Genomic DNA, 20,804 nt, shown 5'->3' with positions numbered 1-20,804 from the left:
AATAAATGTATCAATTCAATGGGTTATCACTTATTGCATGGATACGGCTAATTGAAACGGCTTACATTTATGATTTAACCGAAGTGCATCTTGTGCTAGAATTTCCCCCATAATGCAGTAGTGGGAAACATGGGTGTCGGAGGGGGTGAGCAGATGACTGACGACGAGGCACCAGTCGTTTCAACAGGTCTGGCAGGAGCTTTTAAGGGGCAGAGACCCAAGTCTTAGGCAGAGTTTAGAGTTCAGTCAGATGCTGACAACACTCTTCAGAAAAGAGGAGAAACACACACACACAGATCTGTTGTGTTATGAAATCTTCATACTGTGCAGATTATTTTCATACCCTGTGATGAAAAATGTTGCACAATGCAGCTTTAACACTGGACCCAACCAACGGACATTATTTGCAGTCAGACAAAATAAAAAACTCAAATACATTAAAATCATAGTGGTGCAATTAAGATTGAGTCTAGATCAGCAATTGATGTGGAGTTGCTGACTCCAATAAAAGAAAAGCACAAAGCAGGGTTACATTCACAGGTTTCCCTCGCCAGCAGTGGTTTAAACCTTTAGTGTGTGCATGCATTAAAGTCTTCCCACTGGCTCAGCAGGTACATGCTAATATGGTTCCTGTCCGTCCAAAACCTTCATCCCCGATATAACTGTCAGCCACTTCTGTTGAGCTTGAAGGCTTGATTAAGCCCCATTCATACTTATCACATGACTGTGTCGCACGCGCAAATAGCCAACCTACAAGCACACATCTCGTTGCGGATGTGACATGTTGTGAGCTTGTAGCTCTGCTATTTCCGGAATATGATTCTATTGTGTGACGGAGCATAAATTAGGCATTTAGGCGCTTATGTCATCGTCACTTTACTCCTGGTAAGATGTTGTCTTGTCTGTTCCTTTGCAGCCACTTAAATCTAATTGAATCTGGTGAGCAGCAGCCAGAATGTTAATGCAATCTGGCTCCTCCCTCCCCCTTTTGTTTAGTTTTTTGTAAATAAAGATGCACATTCATACTCTAGCTCACCGTATGTGGATTTAAAGCAAGGACAATGAAGCACTACAACACACATACTCCATCAGCAATGCTCTATACTGTATGTCCATGCAGAGTACATGAGAATAAATGAGGGCTAGAGAGTGTTTGATCTCTGTTTCCGTGTGGCTTTTTAGTTGGGGCTGTCAAAGTTTGCGTTTGTAGCGGACTCCTGAAGGGTTGTATGGGGGATGTCAGATTCCTTCTGTGGCTCCACTCTGGTTTTGAAGAAGTCGGATACGCAAAACACCTGTAGAGAGACAGAATAGTGTGTCATTGTTAATGATTTTTCTCTGAATGTTCACCCTCAGAATAGGGATGCAAGGGTTCAATTGGTTAGTAGTTCAGCAGGCCTACTTACCACCAGAATGGCCATAAGAGCGCCCTGTAGCAGTCCGGTCAGCACATCGCTCCAGTGGTGCTTATAATCGGACACCCTGGACAGTCCTGTGTACACCGACGCAGCGATCAGGAAAAACTGAAGAGTAGGTCGCAAGAGCCTGGCCCATTCAACCTGGAGTCTGGCCTGAAGGTACAGCTGAGAGAAACATGGTAACGGTTAATAAATAAAAAAAATTGGTCTGACAAGACTCCCAGCACAGAGATGCCATGTCCTAATATAGTTTGTTTGAAACGCCTTCCTCAACGTTTCAAACAAACGTGTTTGAAAAGCTGAGGAAGGCCTGCATGCTCAAACTTTTTTTTTAATATAATTTTTTTTATCCCACGATTTTGTAACCCATTTTCACCCCTGTGTCAATTATCTAATGTGATCCTGGGCTCTACACACCCTCCGCCAACTTAGTCCCCATATATGGGGACATCAAACTGGGGTGAGCACTGGCATACAATAGCTCTCATATATTTTACATTTGACCTCACCTAGCAGTTATTAATCTATGAGCTGGATAGTAGTCATTTGTCTTTTTACCTCTTGGCTTTAAACCGTATCTGCCAGAAAATACAAATTGATTTAATAACTAGTAATATTGTAAGGGCCCAGCACAAAAACGGCCGAAAACGGCCTGTTTTGAAACCTAATACAAAAGAGATTTTGACACTACTACTAAAATGTAGAATATGAAATTTTAACGGTAATATCGTATAACGTATCGATATCGCAATATTTGGCATAAATACAGAGATATGAAATACAGAAGTTTACGGAATGTATTGTAGTCGATAGGGCTCGCGTGAGTACATAACCACGTGACCAGGCTGTTTTCTGCCCCCTCAATGTCGCAACTCTGTCTATACTCTATGGCTTGTAATCCAAACGTACACATGTGTGGGTATAGGGTGGCCTGGCTGGGTGTATGACTTGACTACCGCGGCCTGAATGATTCAGCCCTGCTGTGAGATATGATCTAGACAACAGATGTCAATATGAAGTTGAGGATAACATTCATTGACCACTTCTGTGTCTTAGTCATACTTCTCTCTCCTTTCTTCTGTAATCTTTTTTGTCATCAGACGGACAGCTTGGTCATATACTTCTCTCTTTGTTGACGTTTTGTTAACTCATCCTCCTGCCGTTAGCCCAGTGGTGGAAAGTACATTTACTCAAATACTGTACTTAAGTAAAAAAAATTAGAGTTATTTGTACTTTACTTGACTGTATTCCAATTTCCAATACATTTACATCTACTCCACTACATCTCAGAGCCAACATTTGTACTTTTACTCCACTACAATTATTTGAAAACTTTAGTTACTAGTTACTTTGGAGATTTACATTTTGATTAGAAAAACATACATTACTGTAACCACTTCAACCCTATATACATTTCGACCATTTGAAAATAGCTGATCTACAAGCTCACGATGCGTCGCGATGCATTGTGTGCGACCTCTCTTTTCTATTCAAATATGAATATAAACTAGTAGTCAATAGGCCCCTCCCGCAGTTGGTGTTTTAATCGGATAGGTCCGGAGATCATGTGTGCCGATTTTGTGAGATTTGGACAAAATCTGTAGGAGGAGGAGCCAAAAGTGTGTTTTGGAGAAAATTCAAATTAGCAGGAATTTCTTTCCTGACGAATGGGCGTGGCCTGTGGAAATGCATCATGACCCAAGGAATCCATGGAACAAGATTTTACGACTTACGGTTCAAGAGTTATAGGGAAAAACATAAGTGGGCTGTTATAGCGCCACCATGAGGCCGACTGATGTAATTCCTTTTCAATTAATTTTCATAATTATTATGAACCTCCCTCCCAAGTCTTGTAAATATGCCGCTTACGGTCTCCAATGGAAAAAAAATACTTACATTTAGTCTTCGATTTCCCCATTATAAGTCTATGGAGGACTAATTAATTAATATCAATTAAACTATACAACGGATCTCTTAGCAAAACACAAGCACACGATTCCCGATGAAGCCGGTCAATTTTACATATGGCTCGAGTGTGTGCGGCTGTGGGAGGAGTAGTGCGGCAAAGTATCGCTCATTTACAATAACAATAGTCTGGCCCTGTTAGGGCAACCACACTAACTATGAATCATAGGTTTCTTATACTTACAGCCAAGAACAGCATGCAGTACATGGAGAACGAGGAGTGTCCAGAGTAGAAGGATAGCCTAGAACAAGATCAAAAGGTATATGTTTTAAGGCTCTGTAGTGACATAACCACTTAAACCCATTGTTGAGTAGCAGATCCACAAGCTCACAATTTGAGTTTGTAGATCTGCTAGTTTTGAATTTGAATCCTGAAAAGTAACAGTTTTGGAGGTTTCCACCCGGCAGAGATGATATTACAGACCCATCTTAGCTGATCATATGTATGTGTATATATATATATATATAAAATCAATTACAACACATGCAGTAAAGGGAGCTTATAGGCCTGCTTTATCAATTATCGTGTAACAGCTTATTGTGTAACATTTTGAATCATGTCCTGTCATATAATTCTTACTATGAGGTATTGTGTAACTAAAGTCTTGTGTCAAGCTGTCGCCTTTCACCCAGAAGTCAAGGGTGACAACTTGACCATCTTTGACAACTGAACGAATGGACGCCAATGCGTGTCACACTCGCCCTCTGTTAACCTATGGATTTGCTCCACGATTTACCTGTCATAATTGCATCTGTCAATCATTATAAAAAACATTGCAATTTCCTGATATGTTAGAAAGGAGGACATCTTTTTGGACTTTGGGTCTTATCTTGAAGAAAAATCTAATCCATCAGGAGCCTAGACCAATTAATGGAACTGAAAGATAATAATTCATTACAGCTATTGTTCCATTGTTCTACAAAAACACCACAAAGACTTCCTGACAGGCCTTTAAAAAAGGAAACGCATAGACTGCAATGGCAGTACTCGGGGCGCTGTGGGTGCTGGTGGCGTGTTTCCTCCTCCGCGTCATCAGTGCCCATACCCGAAGGCGGGGTTGGCGAAAGGGCCTTTCTGTGTGGAGTTTGCATGTTCTCCCCGTGTCCCCTAGGGTAGGTACCCTCACAAAAACATGCAGTAATCCTGGTCTCTAAACTGCCTCCCCCTGGCCAGCCGGGGCGCCTGATGGAGGGGAAAGGAACTGGTTGGAATAACGTGTTCCTTCCACGCGCTACGTCCAACCAGGGAAACTCCCCCCTGTCAGGTGTAAATGGGGCAACTTGGACACTCAAGCATGAAGGAAGCATGAGTTAAGTCCGTTGCTCTCCCCAGGTTGGCGGAGGGTGTGTAGAGCCCAGGATCACATTAGATGATTGACACAGGGGTGAAAAATGGGTTACAAAATCGTGGGATAAAAAATATACAGGCAATGGCAAGTGCCAATGAAGATGTGTGTACTGTGTGAAAGGACCATAACCTATTCATGAACACTCACGCACCCCCCACAAACACACACACACACACCCTTATGCACTCTGACACACCCTTATGCACCCTGACACCTTATGCACTCTGACACACCCATATCCAGGCTATGGGGTCCATGGAAGAGTTAGTGTGTTTATGTCTCTGAATAATGCAGTGGGGTGTAGACTGTAGTTACTTCCTGTTTATTTAAGAAGCAGTGTGCAGCGCTGTCTATGTATAGACTAGTGACAGGACCAGACTGGTTACTCCCATAAACACGCACGCGTGCACACACACACGCAAGTGCACACACACACAGGGGTTGGGCCGTTGGGGTATAATATTACAGTACACATTGATGCAGTAACTAGTAAGGCACCATTCCACTGTGGGGGGTGCCACTGCCTGGCACAGATTGGTTAGGCATTCATGTTGGGTTTGGGTTTCACATTGCTATCTTCTTCATTCATCAAGAGATGTACAGAATCCGGACAGCACTATGGGCTAGGAACCTGCACCACCATAACCTCATATCGTTAGTCGTCGTCATCATTCGAGTACCCTCGATATCTGCGACACAAGCTGCTTCCGCTGGTCTTGTTCCTCTTGTATCGTTAGTACAGCTATCAACAAGTTGTGACTAAATACTCACTTCTACCTTCTTGGCCATTAGTTGTTGGCAAGAGAAGCCTAGGCCCAGGTTGAGAAACACTGCTCTATACAAATACTGCAGTGGTAACAAAAGTATTTGTGTCAGACAGATACAATATAGCCTCTAGGGCTTTAGGGCCAAACTAAGTCATCTTTCCATTACTGCCTAGCTTTATGCTAAAAGTTACAGTACACACTGTAATGTATAATAGATAGATTATATAGACAAAACAGAATAGATCATCTGCTCTTTGCTGTCTTGACTCTCACATGAGAGAGAGTTGCGAGTGTGCGTGAGAGCGAGGGTCATTCGAGTACCCTCGAGATCTGCGACACAAGCTGCTTCCGCTGGTCTTGTTTCTCTTGTATCGTTAGTACAGCTATCAACAAGTTGTGACTAAATACTCACTTCTACCTTCTTGGCCATTAGTTGTTGGCAAGAGAAGCCTAGGCCCAGGTTGAGAAACACTGCTCTATACAAATACTGCAGTGGTAACAAAAGTATTTGTGTCAGACAGATACAATATAGCCTCTAGGGCTTTAGGGCCAAACTAAGTCATCTTTCCATTACTGCCTAGCTTCATGCTAAAAGTTACAGTACACACTGTAATGTATAATAGATTATATAGACAAAACAGAATAGATCATCTGCTCTTTGCTGTCTTGACTCTCACATGAGAGAGAGTTGCGAGTGTGTGTGAGAGCGAGGGTCACATGTGTGGGAGGGTATGCCGTTTGAATGTGTGTAAATAATAATATACCATATTCATTATGTATATTACATTTTGAAGTGTGATGTAATCACTGTCAAATTAGTGTAATCTTTATTCGTTTATTTTTTGTGAAATGAGCCAGTGAAATAGGCTCTATAATCATCATGCTTCTCCCTGTCCCCTCTTCCAGCATCCTGGACCCTATCATGTCAACTGGACTTGACAACTTGTGCTTTAGACTTTCCTCTTCCTTTCCTTTTTTGTGATTATGTCATGACAAAACTGCACCAATGCAGTCCGGAACAAACTGCGTAGTGTGAGACTTTTGGGGACAAAAGATGCAATTACTGGGGGCGAGAGACAAAACGTAACTACCGGTAGTTACTTTTGTCAGGGAGTAATATGTAAAGTAATAATATTACTTTAACAATAATTAAAGGTATATTCAGTGATTTCACTCAAAAAACCTTAGGTTTCGTTTTTGGCTGTGGGACCCAGCCTTTCGTCCAATCAGGATAGAGAGTCAAAAACGAAACCTAAGGTTTTTTGACCCCCAGGGGTTAACTGGGGACAGGGAGGAACTCCTTATATGGCCAGCACACTCTATAGTAGGGAGGATTATCACAACAAAACAAAAAAATAAGTGATATTTGAATTAAGTGAAATCACTGAATATACCTTTAATATTTTACAGTTTTTTAGCAACTTTTCCAACACTGTTAAAGACAATGCACTGGGTATACAGTAGATGCAATATTCATGTTTAGTGTTGGTGGAGAGACACCAGTCAGACCCAAGAGACCACAGTAGCACAACCCAATGATGACACAACACAATGACACAACACCAGCCAGACCTCTAAACCATCTCTGTGGTAGCGGATTTGATCTGCAGGCCTAACAAAGTATACAAAAGTATGTAGGTAGTAGGTACATACAAGCAGCAGATCCAGTAAGTCTCGGCTACACGTAAGCAGCAGACCCAATAAGTCTGGGCTACACATAAGCAGCAGACCCAATAAGTCTGGGCTATGACATGGCACCCTACAGACTTGGTGCACCAATATGTGCGTGTGTGTGGTCAATTAAACTGTCTCAGGTTGTATCAGCAAGTGAAACCACATTAGCACTCAGTGTTCTACCACAGTTGATCTCAACATATCGCCGTCCCCGGCTCCCCGCATGATGTTTGGTGCTCCCCAGATGACAGTAAAGTGACAATTTAAGGACTTTTAATACTACCTAAAAAATGAAAAGATAAAGAGATTCAATTACATAATAATAATAATAATATAAGAAATACTGGTAGGTGAAAAATGTATAAGTAGCTGATCAACTATTTACCGAGCCAACTCATCTCCTACAATTCCAATACTTGTTAGGACAGGAAGCACCATCTTGTGAGGTTCGCCCATTATTACTTTCAACTTTGACGTCACATTCTCTTTCTTGTATTGTTTTATGGAGTAGGGTGGGTGATGGTCTAATTAAGACTCGGAGCTGGGTGTGACCGATAAATTAGTCATCCCCACACACACTACACGCATACTTTACTTAGGTCGAAAGAGACAAGGTTTGATGTAATGCTAAACTTTTTCAGGCCGTGAACCCCCAAGATAATCTGAACTGAGAACCCCCCTTTTCTTACTTTCTTTCTTGCTTTCTTTCGTTTTAGGTATTAAAGCGATCTTAAAAGTCCTTAAACTGTCACTTCACTGTCATCTCATCTGGGAACCCCCCTGGGGGGCCCGAGCCGCATGTTGAGAACCACTGATGTGCATAACATTCTCTTCTGACCTCTGTACCTTTTCTTCCATGAAGAGCTCACATTACAGTCAGACGATCCAGACTGGAGCATGTTACCTTACACTCTCTCGCAGCCTTTATTTATTTTATGATTAGCAGACACGGTTAGACCAGAGTATATAGTACTATACTATACGGTAGCCATACTTCAACATAACATGAACCAAGAGTCCTCACCGAATATAAAATGAATTAGTATTAGACCCCTAGATTTTCTTCTCAGTATGTTAGTAATAGTATACTTTGATGAGGTATCCCGGTTCCACCAGAAGGTGTTTGGGTGCCAGTCTCACAAGCTTGGTTGTGGACTGTGCAACAGCTCAAACATAAACAGGTTGGTCTGATCAGTGATGTGTCCATGCAGGCCAGGGTGTAGAAGTACATCTGCACCAGATCACACTGGAACAACAGTCTATATACAGTACATTCTAGCCCCAACTACTGTATGTGTAGGTTTTCCAAACCTTGTAGATTGTCTATTTGCCGAATGTTCGCCCTCCAGAATAGGGGAGGGTTCATGTGGTTATAACTCTATAACTCTACTCTAAAGAAAGTGCATAGGCTACCTGCATACAAATGTACATCACAGAGAACCAGAAACATACCTGCCCTCATTGACCATCCTGGTGTTTCCGGTGCAAGTAAAGTTTTCGATGTACCCTGCCGTACAGTTGATTAGGCTCCAGTCCGGTTTGCAAACATCCAGGAAATGCGGCCTGAGCCGCCCAATAGAATACTTGGCTATGTCAGTGAGCGACTGGCTCATTGCAGCGCCAAACAGGAAAGTACCAACAGCTTTGTAAACACATGCCACATAGCTGTTGGTGATAGACGACTTGGATTTGATGCGCTTTAGGTAAACTGAAAGACACTCCCCAAAGATCATCTGTAGGTAAGGGAGATACGGATACAGAGGTATAGGTTAGTTAACAAATATTGGACAGTATGAAGAGCAAAGAATCAAATTATTGGGCAAGTACTCTTCGTTGCTGTGTGGGGAAACCTTGTATGTAAAATAATTAACAAAAGATCTTTTCAGGAATGGAAAAAAGAACCTGAGTTCCAATGTAGTTATTATTTAGTCACAAATCAATCTCTTAAAGACAGTCTTAACCACTTTCTTACAAGCTTGTGAGCTTGTATATCCGCTATGTTTGTGTTCATTTATGTAAAAAACATAATGAACTATGTAGATACAAGGGTTCCTGGCCAACAGCGACGGCTTGCAACCACAGTTTAACTTTTTGATTGCTCTCAGTACAACAAAGAAAAGTATGAAATATCAAAATATAAATCTAATAGAAATTAAACATAATTGATGACAGTCTCTGACAACATAGTCTCTGCAAATACATATATATATATTTTGTGTTCTTGTTTTATGTTCTAAATATCCACAAAGTTGGTACTTTCTTACATTGTTTCTGAAATCATATACTGTAACTGATAATGGTAATTATTGTCAATGGGTAATGGGGTATGACTATGAATTAACTTATGTGGAAAAGGAACAACTAGAAGGAACAAACTATGTGACATATTACATTTTAGAGGAGTGCCCACCTGAATATTAATCTTCACCTGTAAACTTTTATTACACTTTTATTACCCTGCTAGTGTAAATACTCCTGAACTGAAAACATGAATAGATGGTCATAGGATGATGTCCACTTAAATTACAAAATTAAAAACAAAACGGAAAGGGGGAAAGAATAGGTATTTTTCAAAGCAGATCCAGTTCAAGCTGAAACATTACCTACTTTACATACAGTATTTGTGTGTGCGCTCATGCACGCGCATGTATATGAAACTCATTAGAAAACGTTACTGTTTCCAAGTCCTTGAGGACATTGATTACTAAAAGTTTGTTTTGCAACATTTCTAATGCAATCAGTCTGAAGGGCTCACTCTATCCACTAGGAGTTGATGACACACTCCTGGCATCAACCACAGGGTGGATAATTGATAGTTGTATGACACAATTAATGTATTCAGAAGTTTCCGTCAGAGGTACATTTGCGTCATACAATTTGCAACAGAGAAGTTGTTGAAGGAGATGAATTATACATTAATTATCGATGGCTGTAGGTGAGTGGAAGCCAAGGCCGTCTGGTAATCAGAAGGTCACCAGTTCGTCAACCCCTGTACGTCCAGTCTATGTGTCCAAGTGTACCTGAGCAAGAGACATAATCCATAATTGCTCCTCTGGCGCTGTATTTACCCATTAGGACCTGGGGCAGATTTTTTAAAAGGCTTCTAAATCCTAACAGTTCTCTGAAAAACATGTTGCTATATCAGTGGTGCCCAAAGTGATATGTATTTGGTCGCGGACCCCTATCACAAATGTTTACGATTTTTCAAAAATAGAAAATCTACAAGCTCATAGCGTAGCACGAAATGCTATTTTTAATATCCAATATATATTGCTAAAATCTAAAATGACACAGATGCTTTTCCGGTTATCATTTTATTAATGGCACTTCCCTGCCACTTCCTAGTCTCACAAGCCAGAAAACTATTCCACAACTGTCGAATGCTTTATAATTACGCCCCCTGAATGCCGTACAAAGGAAGTTGTCATCGTTTGTCGATTCCATTCACGAAGATATATTTTAAAATAGATAAGCAGCAACCTAGGTCATTATGCTTCGACTACTTTTGATTAACCATAGTACAAGTTTATGCGACTAAATGGAAGTGGGGGGTGAGGCGGACATCTAACTGTTTCAGCACTTCCAATGTATTGTAACAGACTGCATGATGTAGGTGTTACAGAAGCATTTGTCTCCAACAGTCTTTAGTCTTGAGACTACATTGCTCCTAATAGTTAGGATGACTACTAACCCCGACATCAAAAGGGGACTAAATTATTATAATTATAATAATTACACATGCTCTGTTTTCTATTCATAAAGTTAAAACGTGACATTAAAGAAGCCGCTTGGATTGTTGATAATGAACACTGTGCTTTGGCACGTCATCCTGTAATTTTATGAGTAACGTGTGGCTTGAGTGTCTACGTGCATGTTCAGACGGACAGTCTTTTGTGTTCATTCTTCTCTTTGGTTATTATCTAGGCCTATGGTACTAGACATCATTTGGAATCCAGGATTAACATCAAGAGAACTCTTTCTGAATAAGTACAGACATAGGGAAGTTCTATTGTGTACTACTGTGTTTGCTTAGACACAAATGTTGGTTCAGACCCAGAGGACTCTGACCACTTTCTAAGCAAGAGGTTATTTACTTTCGTTTTTGCAAACGAAATCCACAAATGGCTTCTTAGCAACACAGATTGTCACCAGGTCAACAGATTGATAAAGGAAGGGAATGACATAAATGGAGAACAGTGGTTCTCAACGTGGGGTCCTTGGCGAGTTAGGGGTCTGTAACCCCGATACTGAACAAATGGGGTCCATTTGGTTCAATTTGTACAGCCCCTGAGTCAAAATAAGGAGGATTGGGGTCCCAGAGATAAGAAACTATGAAATGGGGATCCGTGTCCTAAATGGATATCAAACTGGTGGTCCTTCTGATTATAAAGGTTGAGGGTCACTGGAATGAAAGCCAAAGATAAATGAAATAGGAGCCAATAAAAGGGGGGGGGGAGGACAGAGGTGTTATTATTATATTATCACAAAACAAAACAGATGCACTTACAGTGAGCACTGTGACTGGAATCATAATGCCCCCTAACAACTGATAGGAAATGGTGTCATCTTTAAGGGGGTACTTGATCGAATCATCGCTACAGAAAAAGCCCCGGACGAAAGGTTTGTGTCGCACTGTGAGTATTGCAAACGGGAGTCCGGCTAGCAGGGAAGCAACGAGAGAAACACAAAGAAAATACAGGTTATGATAAGATCACGAACATGACGCAACACCGCTGTTTGTGAAGACATGATGGAGGAAGAACCTGAGACGCAAAAAGACAAAGACCAACGTCAGAGATTTAGTAAAGCTGCCATCCAACCACTTTTTTCATTGTCCACGTTTTTATTTTGACCAATGTGTACTTTATGGTAGAGTGTGTTAATACAATGTTTCCATCAAGGAATAATTAGTGTGCTGGAGCTTTTTCTTCCAATACAATGTAATTAAGACAATACAGTGGTTGTAGGTCTACCTGCTCTTCTATTGAGAAATGTATAGTGTTGGATAGGACCACTACTGGTTGACAAGTGGTATTGTGTGAAGCTCACAATTTAATTCATCCTCTGCCCAAACGGGGCAAGTTGCCGCTCGTTCGAGGGATCCAGGTTCAGATCCTGGATTGGACATGAAAGTTGCGGATTGCAGCTTTAAAACATGCATGGGTCAGCTAGACTTAGAGAAATACCCAGGAAACAGGAAGGTTGCAGGCAGGCGGGTCCTTCCTGACTTCCAGGAACAGGAGGAATGAGAGGTTAATATCAGTATGGTTAGTGATAGCAGGACAACACACATTTAGACATTGGCCAGAAGTGGGTGTTATAGCTTATAGAAAGCCCAAAATCCCAAACTCACATACAGGCAGACACAAAATATATAGTGTTTTATACATATCCCAAAATACACCTTTGGGCTCTTCAGAGTTTCCACTTGGATGAGGTTGTACAGTAGCGTGGTGAACAACAACCAAATAAAGGGAATATAACTAGCTCAAACACTAGTATACCGGTACACACTTGTGCACAGTACATACATAGTCTGGATTTTCGCTGGTGAGGTGAAATCATTGTTAAACATCTGCATTACTTAATTGACAAGAAGTCTGCACAATTAGATAATGTTAAAGTGATTTAATGTAGTTATTTTGATCAACGTCTGTTATCTCTCCTATCGTACCACATCAATTCAGCATGGAATTGTGGCTAAATCTTATAAATGGTTGTAGGTGGCTCAAATGCCGAAAAAGGAATGGGCCATGATATGAAAAGGGTTGAAAAGCACATACATACAGCATGTTGTCCTGTATGGAGGAGTTTATGGAGGACGGTGTGGTTCTAGGTGATGTTTCACTAACAGACCCAGGGCTGTGTTCCAGCATGTTGTCCTGTATGGAGGAGTTTATGGAGGACGGTGTGGTTCTAGGTGATGTTTCACTAACAGACCCAGGGCTGTGTTCCAGCATGTTGTCCTGTATGGAGGAGTTTATGGAGGACGGTGTGGTTCTAGGTGATGTTTCACTAACAGACCCAGGGCTGTGTTCCAGCATGTTGTCCTGTATGGAGGAGTTTATGGAGGACGGTGTGGTTCTAGGTGATGTTTCACTAACAGACCCAGGGCTGTGTTCCAGCATGTTGTCCTGTATGGAGGAGTTTATGGAGGACAGTGTGGTTCTAGGTGGTGTTTCACTAACAGACCCAGGCTGTGTTTCAGCTGCTCAGGGGGCTTTACCTGTACTTGTGTGTCTGATACGCTCTCGTGTTACACACTCACTTTATCTGCTCTTTAACAGACTGACCACTACTTTCTCTATCTTCATCTCTCTCCCACGGAGTTTACTGTGTGTGACCATTGCTCTTCCCTTTGGCAAACTGACAGACTTTAATCTTTAACTCATTGAGCCCCGAGGGACGATTCTACAAAATGCCTTCTAAAAATCAGTAGTAATCATTCTTTCAAGATTCTTTTCCAATGAATGTACAAGCTCGCAGCGCAACATGAAGTGATGCGGTGTGAGCTTGTACGTCTGCTATTTTTGAATATCCCACGCAAAAAATCAAAAAAGAAACAGCTGCTTTTCCGGTTTTAATCGATTAAAACACTTTCACCCTGGCATCCCTATTTTGAGCATGTCTTTATAAATGTTATAGGCCGCAACGTAAGAGTGGTTAAAGTAACTTTAAATATTCAAAATATTTATGTTTTGTGTATGTTTGAACCAATGTAACACATAAATACAAACAATTGCACTTCCTGTTTTCTCATCAAACCATGTATCTACAGCTGTGGTTTGCTATCATACATTGTGTAACTATGGCAACCAGGCAGGCAGGCAGGCTAGGGCAATTCTCTAGCAAGTGATGCAAAGTGACGTCCTCCCTCTTAACTTTATACTCTCAAATCCATAACAGTGGAGCTACCAGATGATGTGAGAATCATATCTAACTTTTAGTCAAATAGGAGCCCCAAAATGCACATTATTTGCCAAAGATATCCTATACTAGGGTCTGTGGATAACCTGGATAGAGCTTTAACCCCGCACAGCAACCCTGACACAAGGGATTAAACCGCACACACACTGGCTGAACTCTTGTATACTTATTAGGCAGTAGACAATAGCCAGAAACAGACACGCACGCACGCACACACGATAATACGATGAGTGCCAGCAGCACTTTCTGTCCCAGTTATTAACCAAACAGATCCTGAATTCCAGCTGTTTTTGCACAAAGCAGGATGGAGGCGGTAGAACTTGCTGCTCAATTCAGATCAGTTCAGCAAGTAATTGACAAATTAACATTTTGTTAATTTCATTCCCAATGTATTTTCAATCAGTGGAACGATATATATATATATATTTTTTTAAATAATGATCATATCACCTTTATATCCACTAATAAGGCAATATTTGCTTTGAGTCTGTATAAGAGATCAATGCGCCAATCAAGCTACTTGACCACAGTGGCTGATATAATGAGAAAAACATCCACACTCTCGAAAAGGTTTATTATTATTATTTTTTTGTGTGCGGATGTTCCTTTAATGTTCATAACAATCTCTTAGCGCGCCATAGCCTTTGAAGTATTTGTGATATTACACCCATTTATTATGGCCATAGAGTTAGGATTATGGCCAGTAAACTTTGGTACTTCCTCATTTGGTTGGTCTTCATGAATAAATCAACCAGTGGTTAGAGAATAGGATTGGAAGGTCATCGGTTGGTCTCCCCAAGTCCTCCCAGCATGTGTCCAAGACTCCCAAGTGTCCCTGAGCTAGGCATTTAACCCGTAAAGACCCATGGCCATTCTACAAAACCATAACTGTGGGTCCGACCAACTTGATACCTGGCACTGCACTCCCTGCGGGGGTGTGGAACGCGTGTGTCGAATGTGAAGTCGGTGGGTCAAACGGTTCTCGAGTTACATGCATTACAACCGTACACACACACACACACGCACGCAGACAGACAGAGACGTGGCGCATTTATAGTAGGATATTTCTCTGTGTGTGTAATAAACTTTAGACGATATGTGTAATACTTGCTGTGTTGGCATATGTTCTCTGCACCTGCAACTTGACGGATCCTCACCCACCACCCCAATTTTAAAATCACAACAAATCCTAACAATTTTCTGAAAAACATGGTGCTATATCTATATATATATATGCTCAAGAAGGACCCCCAAAATTATATTTAACTGGCCGCGGGCCCCATCTCAACATATTTTGTTCCAGGGACCCCTAGAAGAAAAGATTTGAGTAAGAAAAATAGCTTTAAGAATATATTATATTCAAAGATTTGCACAGGATGTCACGTTTAAAAAAGAAAAGCTCACATCTCGTGACTTTCCTGCCACACTGTGAGCTTGTATATCTGGTATTTTCGAATAGCCAAAGAATAAAATAATGCTTAAGGTGGTTCTAAAGTAACACAGATGCTTTCCCATGGGTTAACCACTAACTGCTTCCTGGACTGAACGGGATTTGTAAAAAAAAAAAAAAAGGACAAATTCTAATCTACAAGTGAATGTGCAAATCCACTGCAGCCAATACCGCAACAACAACTAAAGAGGGTACAATTACTGCTATTTATCATTCATTCCATCCAATCCAAAATGCAGAACATCGCTGTACTGTTCGTCCCTGCAAGGCCCCATTAACTGGGCGAAATGGAGTTAAACCAGAGAGTGGTCTCACTCTCTGTTATTGATCTATGGCTATGATCCAACGTTTGTGGAGCCAGCTAAATTGGATGACGACGAGTATTGGCAAAAAAGAAAATGGACAGATGGATGCATTATTTGTTTTTAAGTGGACATCTTCCTTTGCACATCTATGCATTTTTGTACATAACCCAAAAAACATCTTGGTGGAACTCCTCAGCAATCATGTCATCTGTAGACTGTGTCATTTATCACACCATGACAGAGCAGGACATTATTAGACATCTCTGGCTAGAACGGGGACAGCTGACCCGTTGTAACGACCATTATGCAGCTGTTGGTTGGTGAAGATAGCAGCCAGCTGTCTCCTTTCTGGTCAGAACATGATTTGAGGAATGTTGCCGTTTCTGCCAGCTCTGTGAGCTCTGTGTGCGGCAAACAAATGTGAACTGTCGTCGAACTCCTACACTCTTGTCTACTTACGCAGCTAATGGGCAGGGTGAAGCCCACAGTGTAAAGCACTGTGGAGGTGACTGTGCTGTGGTGGAAAGGGTACTTGATGCTGTCATCGTTACAGTAAAACCCGCTCTGGAAGGGGCGGATCTTACCCAGGTTAAACGCCGCCAGAGGCAGACCCCCTGTGGAGGGAGAGGTCACGACGGGTTAAAGGCGGGAGTCAATAGGTGGGGGGGAGGCGGAGGGGTTACAGGTCAGAACAACAAAGCACAGAATAAACAGCTTCCCAAAGGACTGGAGTAACATGCTTCAGTTCTGTCTCATGTTGTAGAATATTTCAAGTAACAAACAAATGTAAATACTACAGTAGACCAAAATGAGAGAAACATCAATGCTTTCCCCCCATGCAGCCAGGTCAATGGTGAGCCTTAACGCAGAACATCGCTGAGGGAAGCTGTTGTTGCTTTGCACTATCATCTATGTGTGACATCATTATCTATTTGTGACACAGTAACATCAGAGTAAGGGATTTCACACGGTGAAATCCTTAGTGTTCTGTTCATTTAATCCAGAGAGTGTGCAAAGGTCCTGTGTCGGGTCCTGAGAGAATATACATTGAAAGGTCCTTCACTGCATGGGTGGAAGGGTGCAGAGTGCTGTGGTCTTTAGGTACCGCCTATAGAAAAACATCATAAAGATAGCAAATCACGCTAAGTGGTTTTGACAGTCCAAAGTCTGAGCGTAATGCTTCTGTCTTATGCCTGGTTGGCTTGCCTCATTTACCCCTTTGTTATCACTACATGCAAAGCATGACGGGAAAGGATCGCAGCAGTTCGTTCATGTGATGGTGTGAAGCTCCTAGCAGGACATCAACAATGAACATGAAGACATGCACTTCCATCAGGAAACAGTGCATGTTCATAGAAAATAGGAACAAAACCAAAGACAATGAAAGACATCAAATAAAAGCATGACTGAACACACGCATGCACATGTGCACACAGTACACGCACCATACAGCATCAATATGGGGTACAGTATAGCTAAGGTTGGCAGAACAGAAGCATGGCTCTTGAGAGGAAACTGACTATAATGAATGGTGTTCTGAACGTAGGTCTACTTCATCATCAGTCATCTGAACAGCTGCATTGTGAGATGGCCAATAGTTATTATTAACTTATTATTATTAACAGGCTGTACAAATGGAACCACATGGACCCTTACATGTCCATTTGGTTCCATTTGTACAGTCTCAGAGTTAAATTAACCCTCTGGATTGTAAGAGTATAGTAGTCTAGTGTGGTGAAGACAGCTGTAGCTTCATGAGTCATAGTCTCCATCATACATAATACGATTAAAATATCAGACTAAAACCCTGGAGACAATGAATGCCTGTGTGTCGAATACAACTGGAAATAGACGGGATGATTATAAAAGCAAGGGATGCATTTAAAATACAATAATTCATATGTTGAAATCATATATGCAAAGCGTCTGAAACGGTCTCGAGCTGTCAAAGCTATGACATGTAGACCTACCAGCTGTGTAATTACACTGAACTTCTTGCTTTATGGTTAAGTATTTATTTTGTACCTAACCTTAGCTATACATAAAGTACATATCTTGATAATAACTTAACGATAAGTGTTTATGACTGCTGACGCCAAACAGAGATGTTTTCAGACTAATTAATAGGCATGTAGTTACATGAATCGTAGTTACATGAGTCATGTGGGCTGGGTTGAGTGACAGTGCAGGTTTATGGTTTTCAAAACATTGCCTACAGTTCTGTGAATATATGGTGACAGTTGGTAACAGTTCAGGCCCACTAGTGTGCTCTGAGCTTGCCTAATATTTGTCACATTTAGCCCAAAATGAACATGAGAAAATGCACAACAATTTTCAGATGACATAAGAAACTAATTTAGGATCGCTCCTTGAAATACATCACTATTGATCATTTATCGTTTATCATTGCAGTGCTCAAAATAAACACTACAAAACAATTAAAACATTGTAAATATAGTTGTTTCTAGAGGTTCTAGTTACTTCCGTTACTATGTCCAATGTGATGTAGCTTATAGTAGACAAAATAATTATTTTATAGCTAAACAATTACTGTGATATGAATATCAGAAGGCAGTCTTCTGGTTTATATCAGCTATGATATCAGTGTTTTAGTATCCTAGCAGTATAACTAGTATAACTAGTTATAGACTACTGCCAGCAGTTATACTAATTTAGTATCCCAACACAATAGTGTTGTAACACAATACTTTATTTGAGTTGTTGTTTACTTACTACTATTTTATCCCAGTATTTATATAGCATACCATTTATCATTAATGTAGGCTATATTTCATATTTATTTACTTTAACACAAGTTACATTTAGACTACTTATCTCTAGGCTATTATATTATCTAGGGCTAAAGGAAAAAGAGGGGGTGAAAAGCTATTTATTTCTTTTGTATGTAAAAAAGGGGACATTTTGAACAAATTGTATTTCATGTAAAACATCAGGTCAATTAGGACCAAAGCAGCAGCAGCACGCCTCAAATTAGATATGCACAGGACAGTCAGACTTGGACTATTGGTTTCTATTAGACTCTATGTCAATAGAAACCAATTATAAATAAGGCATACATCATCATGGGCTGTTTTTTTATGACATAACATCATCAGTCACAAATACAAATATGTGCAAAGCGTACACAAAGCAGCCCAGAACGTTTTGCATTCAATATTTACATATTGATAATCCATGGCCTGGCTGTAGAGTCCACCACTCCCTTCACGTGACCGCACATAATAATGTCAATGCAATGACAGCTGGCTGGAGAAGGCTCTCTCAAGAAGCATTTCAATATACATACCTAGAATTAGACATGCCAGGTCCAGAAGAATAAACGGGATCCCTTTCGCATCGAACATGTTTGCTGTGTTTCCTCAGTCTCTTGTCCTCTCTATATATTCGATTCCGCTCCCCTCTATAATAATAATAAATAATAATAATAATCCAATAATAAGGTGCTCCTCCTTTTACGACGTCGCATGCGCCAAAGACCGAAAAATACAGAATAACAGGCTATTGTTTGAAAAAGACAACAGCGTTGTCCTCTTCATAAAGAGGAGGTCTATCCTTAAACACTAACGGTTAAGCGCGTATAGAATAAAACACCTTATTGACAACAATGACACGCTGAAAACACGGAGCGGAGGGCGATGATGACTCGACCGGAGATCTAATCATGATCGCCGCAGAAAAACAGGCCCCTTCTGGCGGAGGAGGAGGACCGAGCATTTGGGATCCGCGGACCCCCGGAGTGCTGCTGGTCTGGTGGTCTCAGCAGAACAAGAAGAAGTGTCCCTCTCCAGGCTTCGACCACCAGCTTTCATGGTCGATCATGCCCTTATTTAGCTCCTCCCAAGTAGCCTACTTTACTTTCACCGACGATGACGAGATAAAAGGGTGATTGGTTGGTTGCGCGTCCAGCGCCGCGCACCGCAAAGATAGACGATCTACAAGCTCACGCCCCATCGCTTGACGCTTTGTGAGCTTGTTGTAGATCGGTTCTTTTTTTTTTGCCGGCGCCGCGTAACCGTGAGCAAACTCCTATGGCTAACTCCCCTTCTGTTCAGTATACCTACTCAGATCCGGTCTTGTTCAACCACAATACACTACACAAGAGCCATCTAATATGGCCCCTATGGCTTATTGGCTCTGCACTACACTATATGCACAGTCCGTTTCCGTATCCGGTCGAGTCTGGGTCTGACCCAGACTGGATCAGTAATGTGCAGAGTTTACCAGTTTAGTAGGTCAAACCCTGGTCAAGCTACCATGTGCTCGGAACGGGCAAAAAGGACGCATTTCATGGTGGAGGTCGATACAGCTTACATTACTAGCTTACAGTTGTCTGTTGACTAATTCAAATAACATTCATAATTTTCATATCAAATTGCGTTATAAGAAAAAAAGAAATTTCTCACAGGAATTAATATGACAGGTGACAGCTGTCTGCTGCACACTCAAGTGAAGTGAAGCAGTGTCCTATGATGATCATAGCGGTCATAGTGTCTAGGCCTACTACTCTACTTTCACTTCATGATCTACACAAAACTAAAGAAGGAAATGATGTATACCGGTAGTCAACTTCTGTAACTGAATACTTAGTTTTCTCTTATAATAATAATGTTGACGTTGATAATAAAATATATGTTATTAAATTATTATCAACTTCAACATTGTTTTTGTTGTCCAGTTCATATCACATGGACAAAACAAGTGCAAAATTAATCATCAGTCAAGGGAAATAATTAAATGTAACTGAGGGCTGCCATGTCTCACCCTTTGAGTGTGACAGTCACAACCCTTGTAAATGTAAAAATAAGGCATTTTCCCACATTCCAGTTTTCTGACTTTTTATTTCACAACATATTCCCCAATTTCCATTTTTCCACTTTTACATTTGTTTCTTTCTGTACTATAACATCAAATGTATCTGATGTTTCAAC

At 41.0% G+C, this 20,804-nt stretch overlaps 1 protein-coding gene across 3 annotated transcripts; it reads right to left on the bottom strand.

Annotated features, from left to right (window-relative positions):
- Window positions 1-299: 299 nt before the first annotated feature.
- plpp1a (phospholipid phosphatase 1a) lies at window positions 300-19,723 on the bottom strand. 3 transcript variants are annotated; one of them, XR_014570997.1, is made up of 7 exons: window positions 19,163-19,721; window positions 16,315-16,469; window positions 8,626-8,906; window positions 3,568-3,625; window positions 1,407-1,583; window positions 1,106-1,295; window positions 300-1,027 (listed from the first exon to the last, which is right to left on the bottom strand). XR_014570997.1 is itself a non-coding variant. In XM_083793927.1 (6 exons), exons 1-6 carry the CDS (start codon window positions 19,218-19,220, stop codon window positions 1,179-1,181), a joined length of 843 nt encoding a protein of 280 aa, XP_083650053.1. In that variant the 5' UTR covers window positions 19,221-19,723; the 3' UTR covers window positions 300-1,178. The 3 variants fall into 3 exon arrangements, 2 of the variants coding, with proteins under 2 accessions (XP_083650053.1, XP_083650052.1); XM_083793927.1 differs by lacking the exon at window positions 16,315-16,469 and adding an exon at window positions 11,681-11,832 and having other exon boundaries at window positions 300-1,295; window positions 19,163-19,723; XM_083793926.1 differs by having other exon boundaries at window positions 300-1,295.
- Window positions 19,724-20,804: the final 1,081 nt, after the last annotated feature.

This window comes from Protomyctophum parallelum (assembly GCF_964188405.1).
Source record: "Protomyctophum parallelum genome assembly, chromosome: 21".
Classification (NCBI taxonomy): Eukaryota; Metazoa; Chordata; class Actinopteri; order Myctophiformes; family Myctophidae; genus Protomyctophum; species Protomyctophum parallelum.
This window is presented reverse-complemented; position numbering and strand designations above follow the sequence as displayed.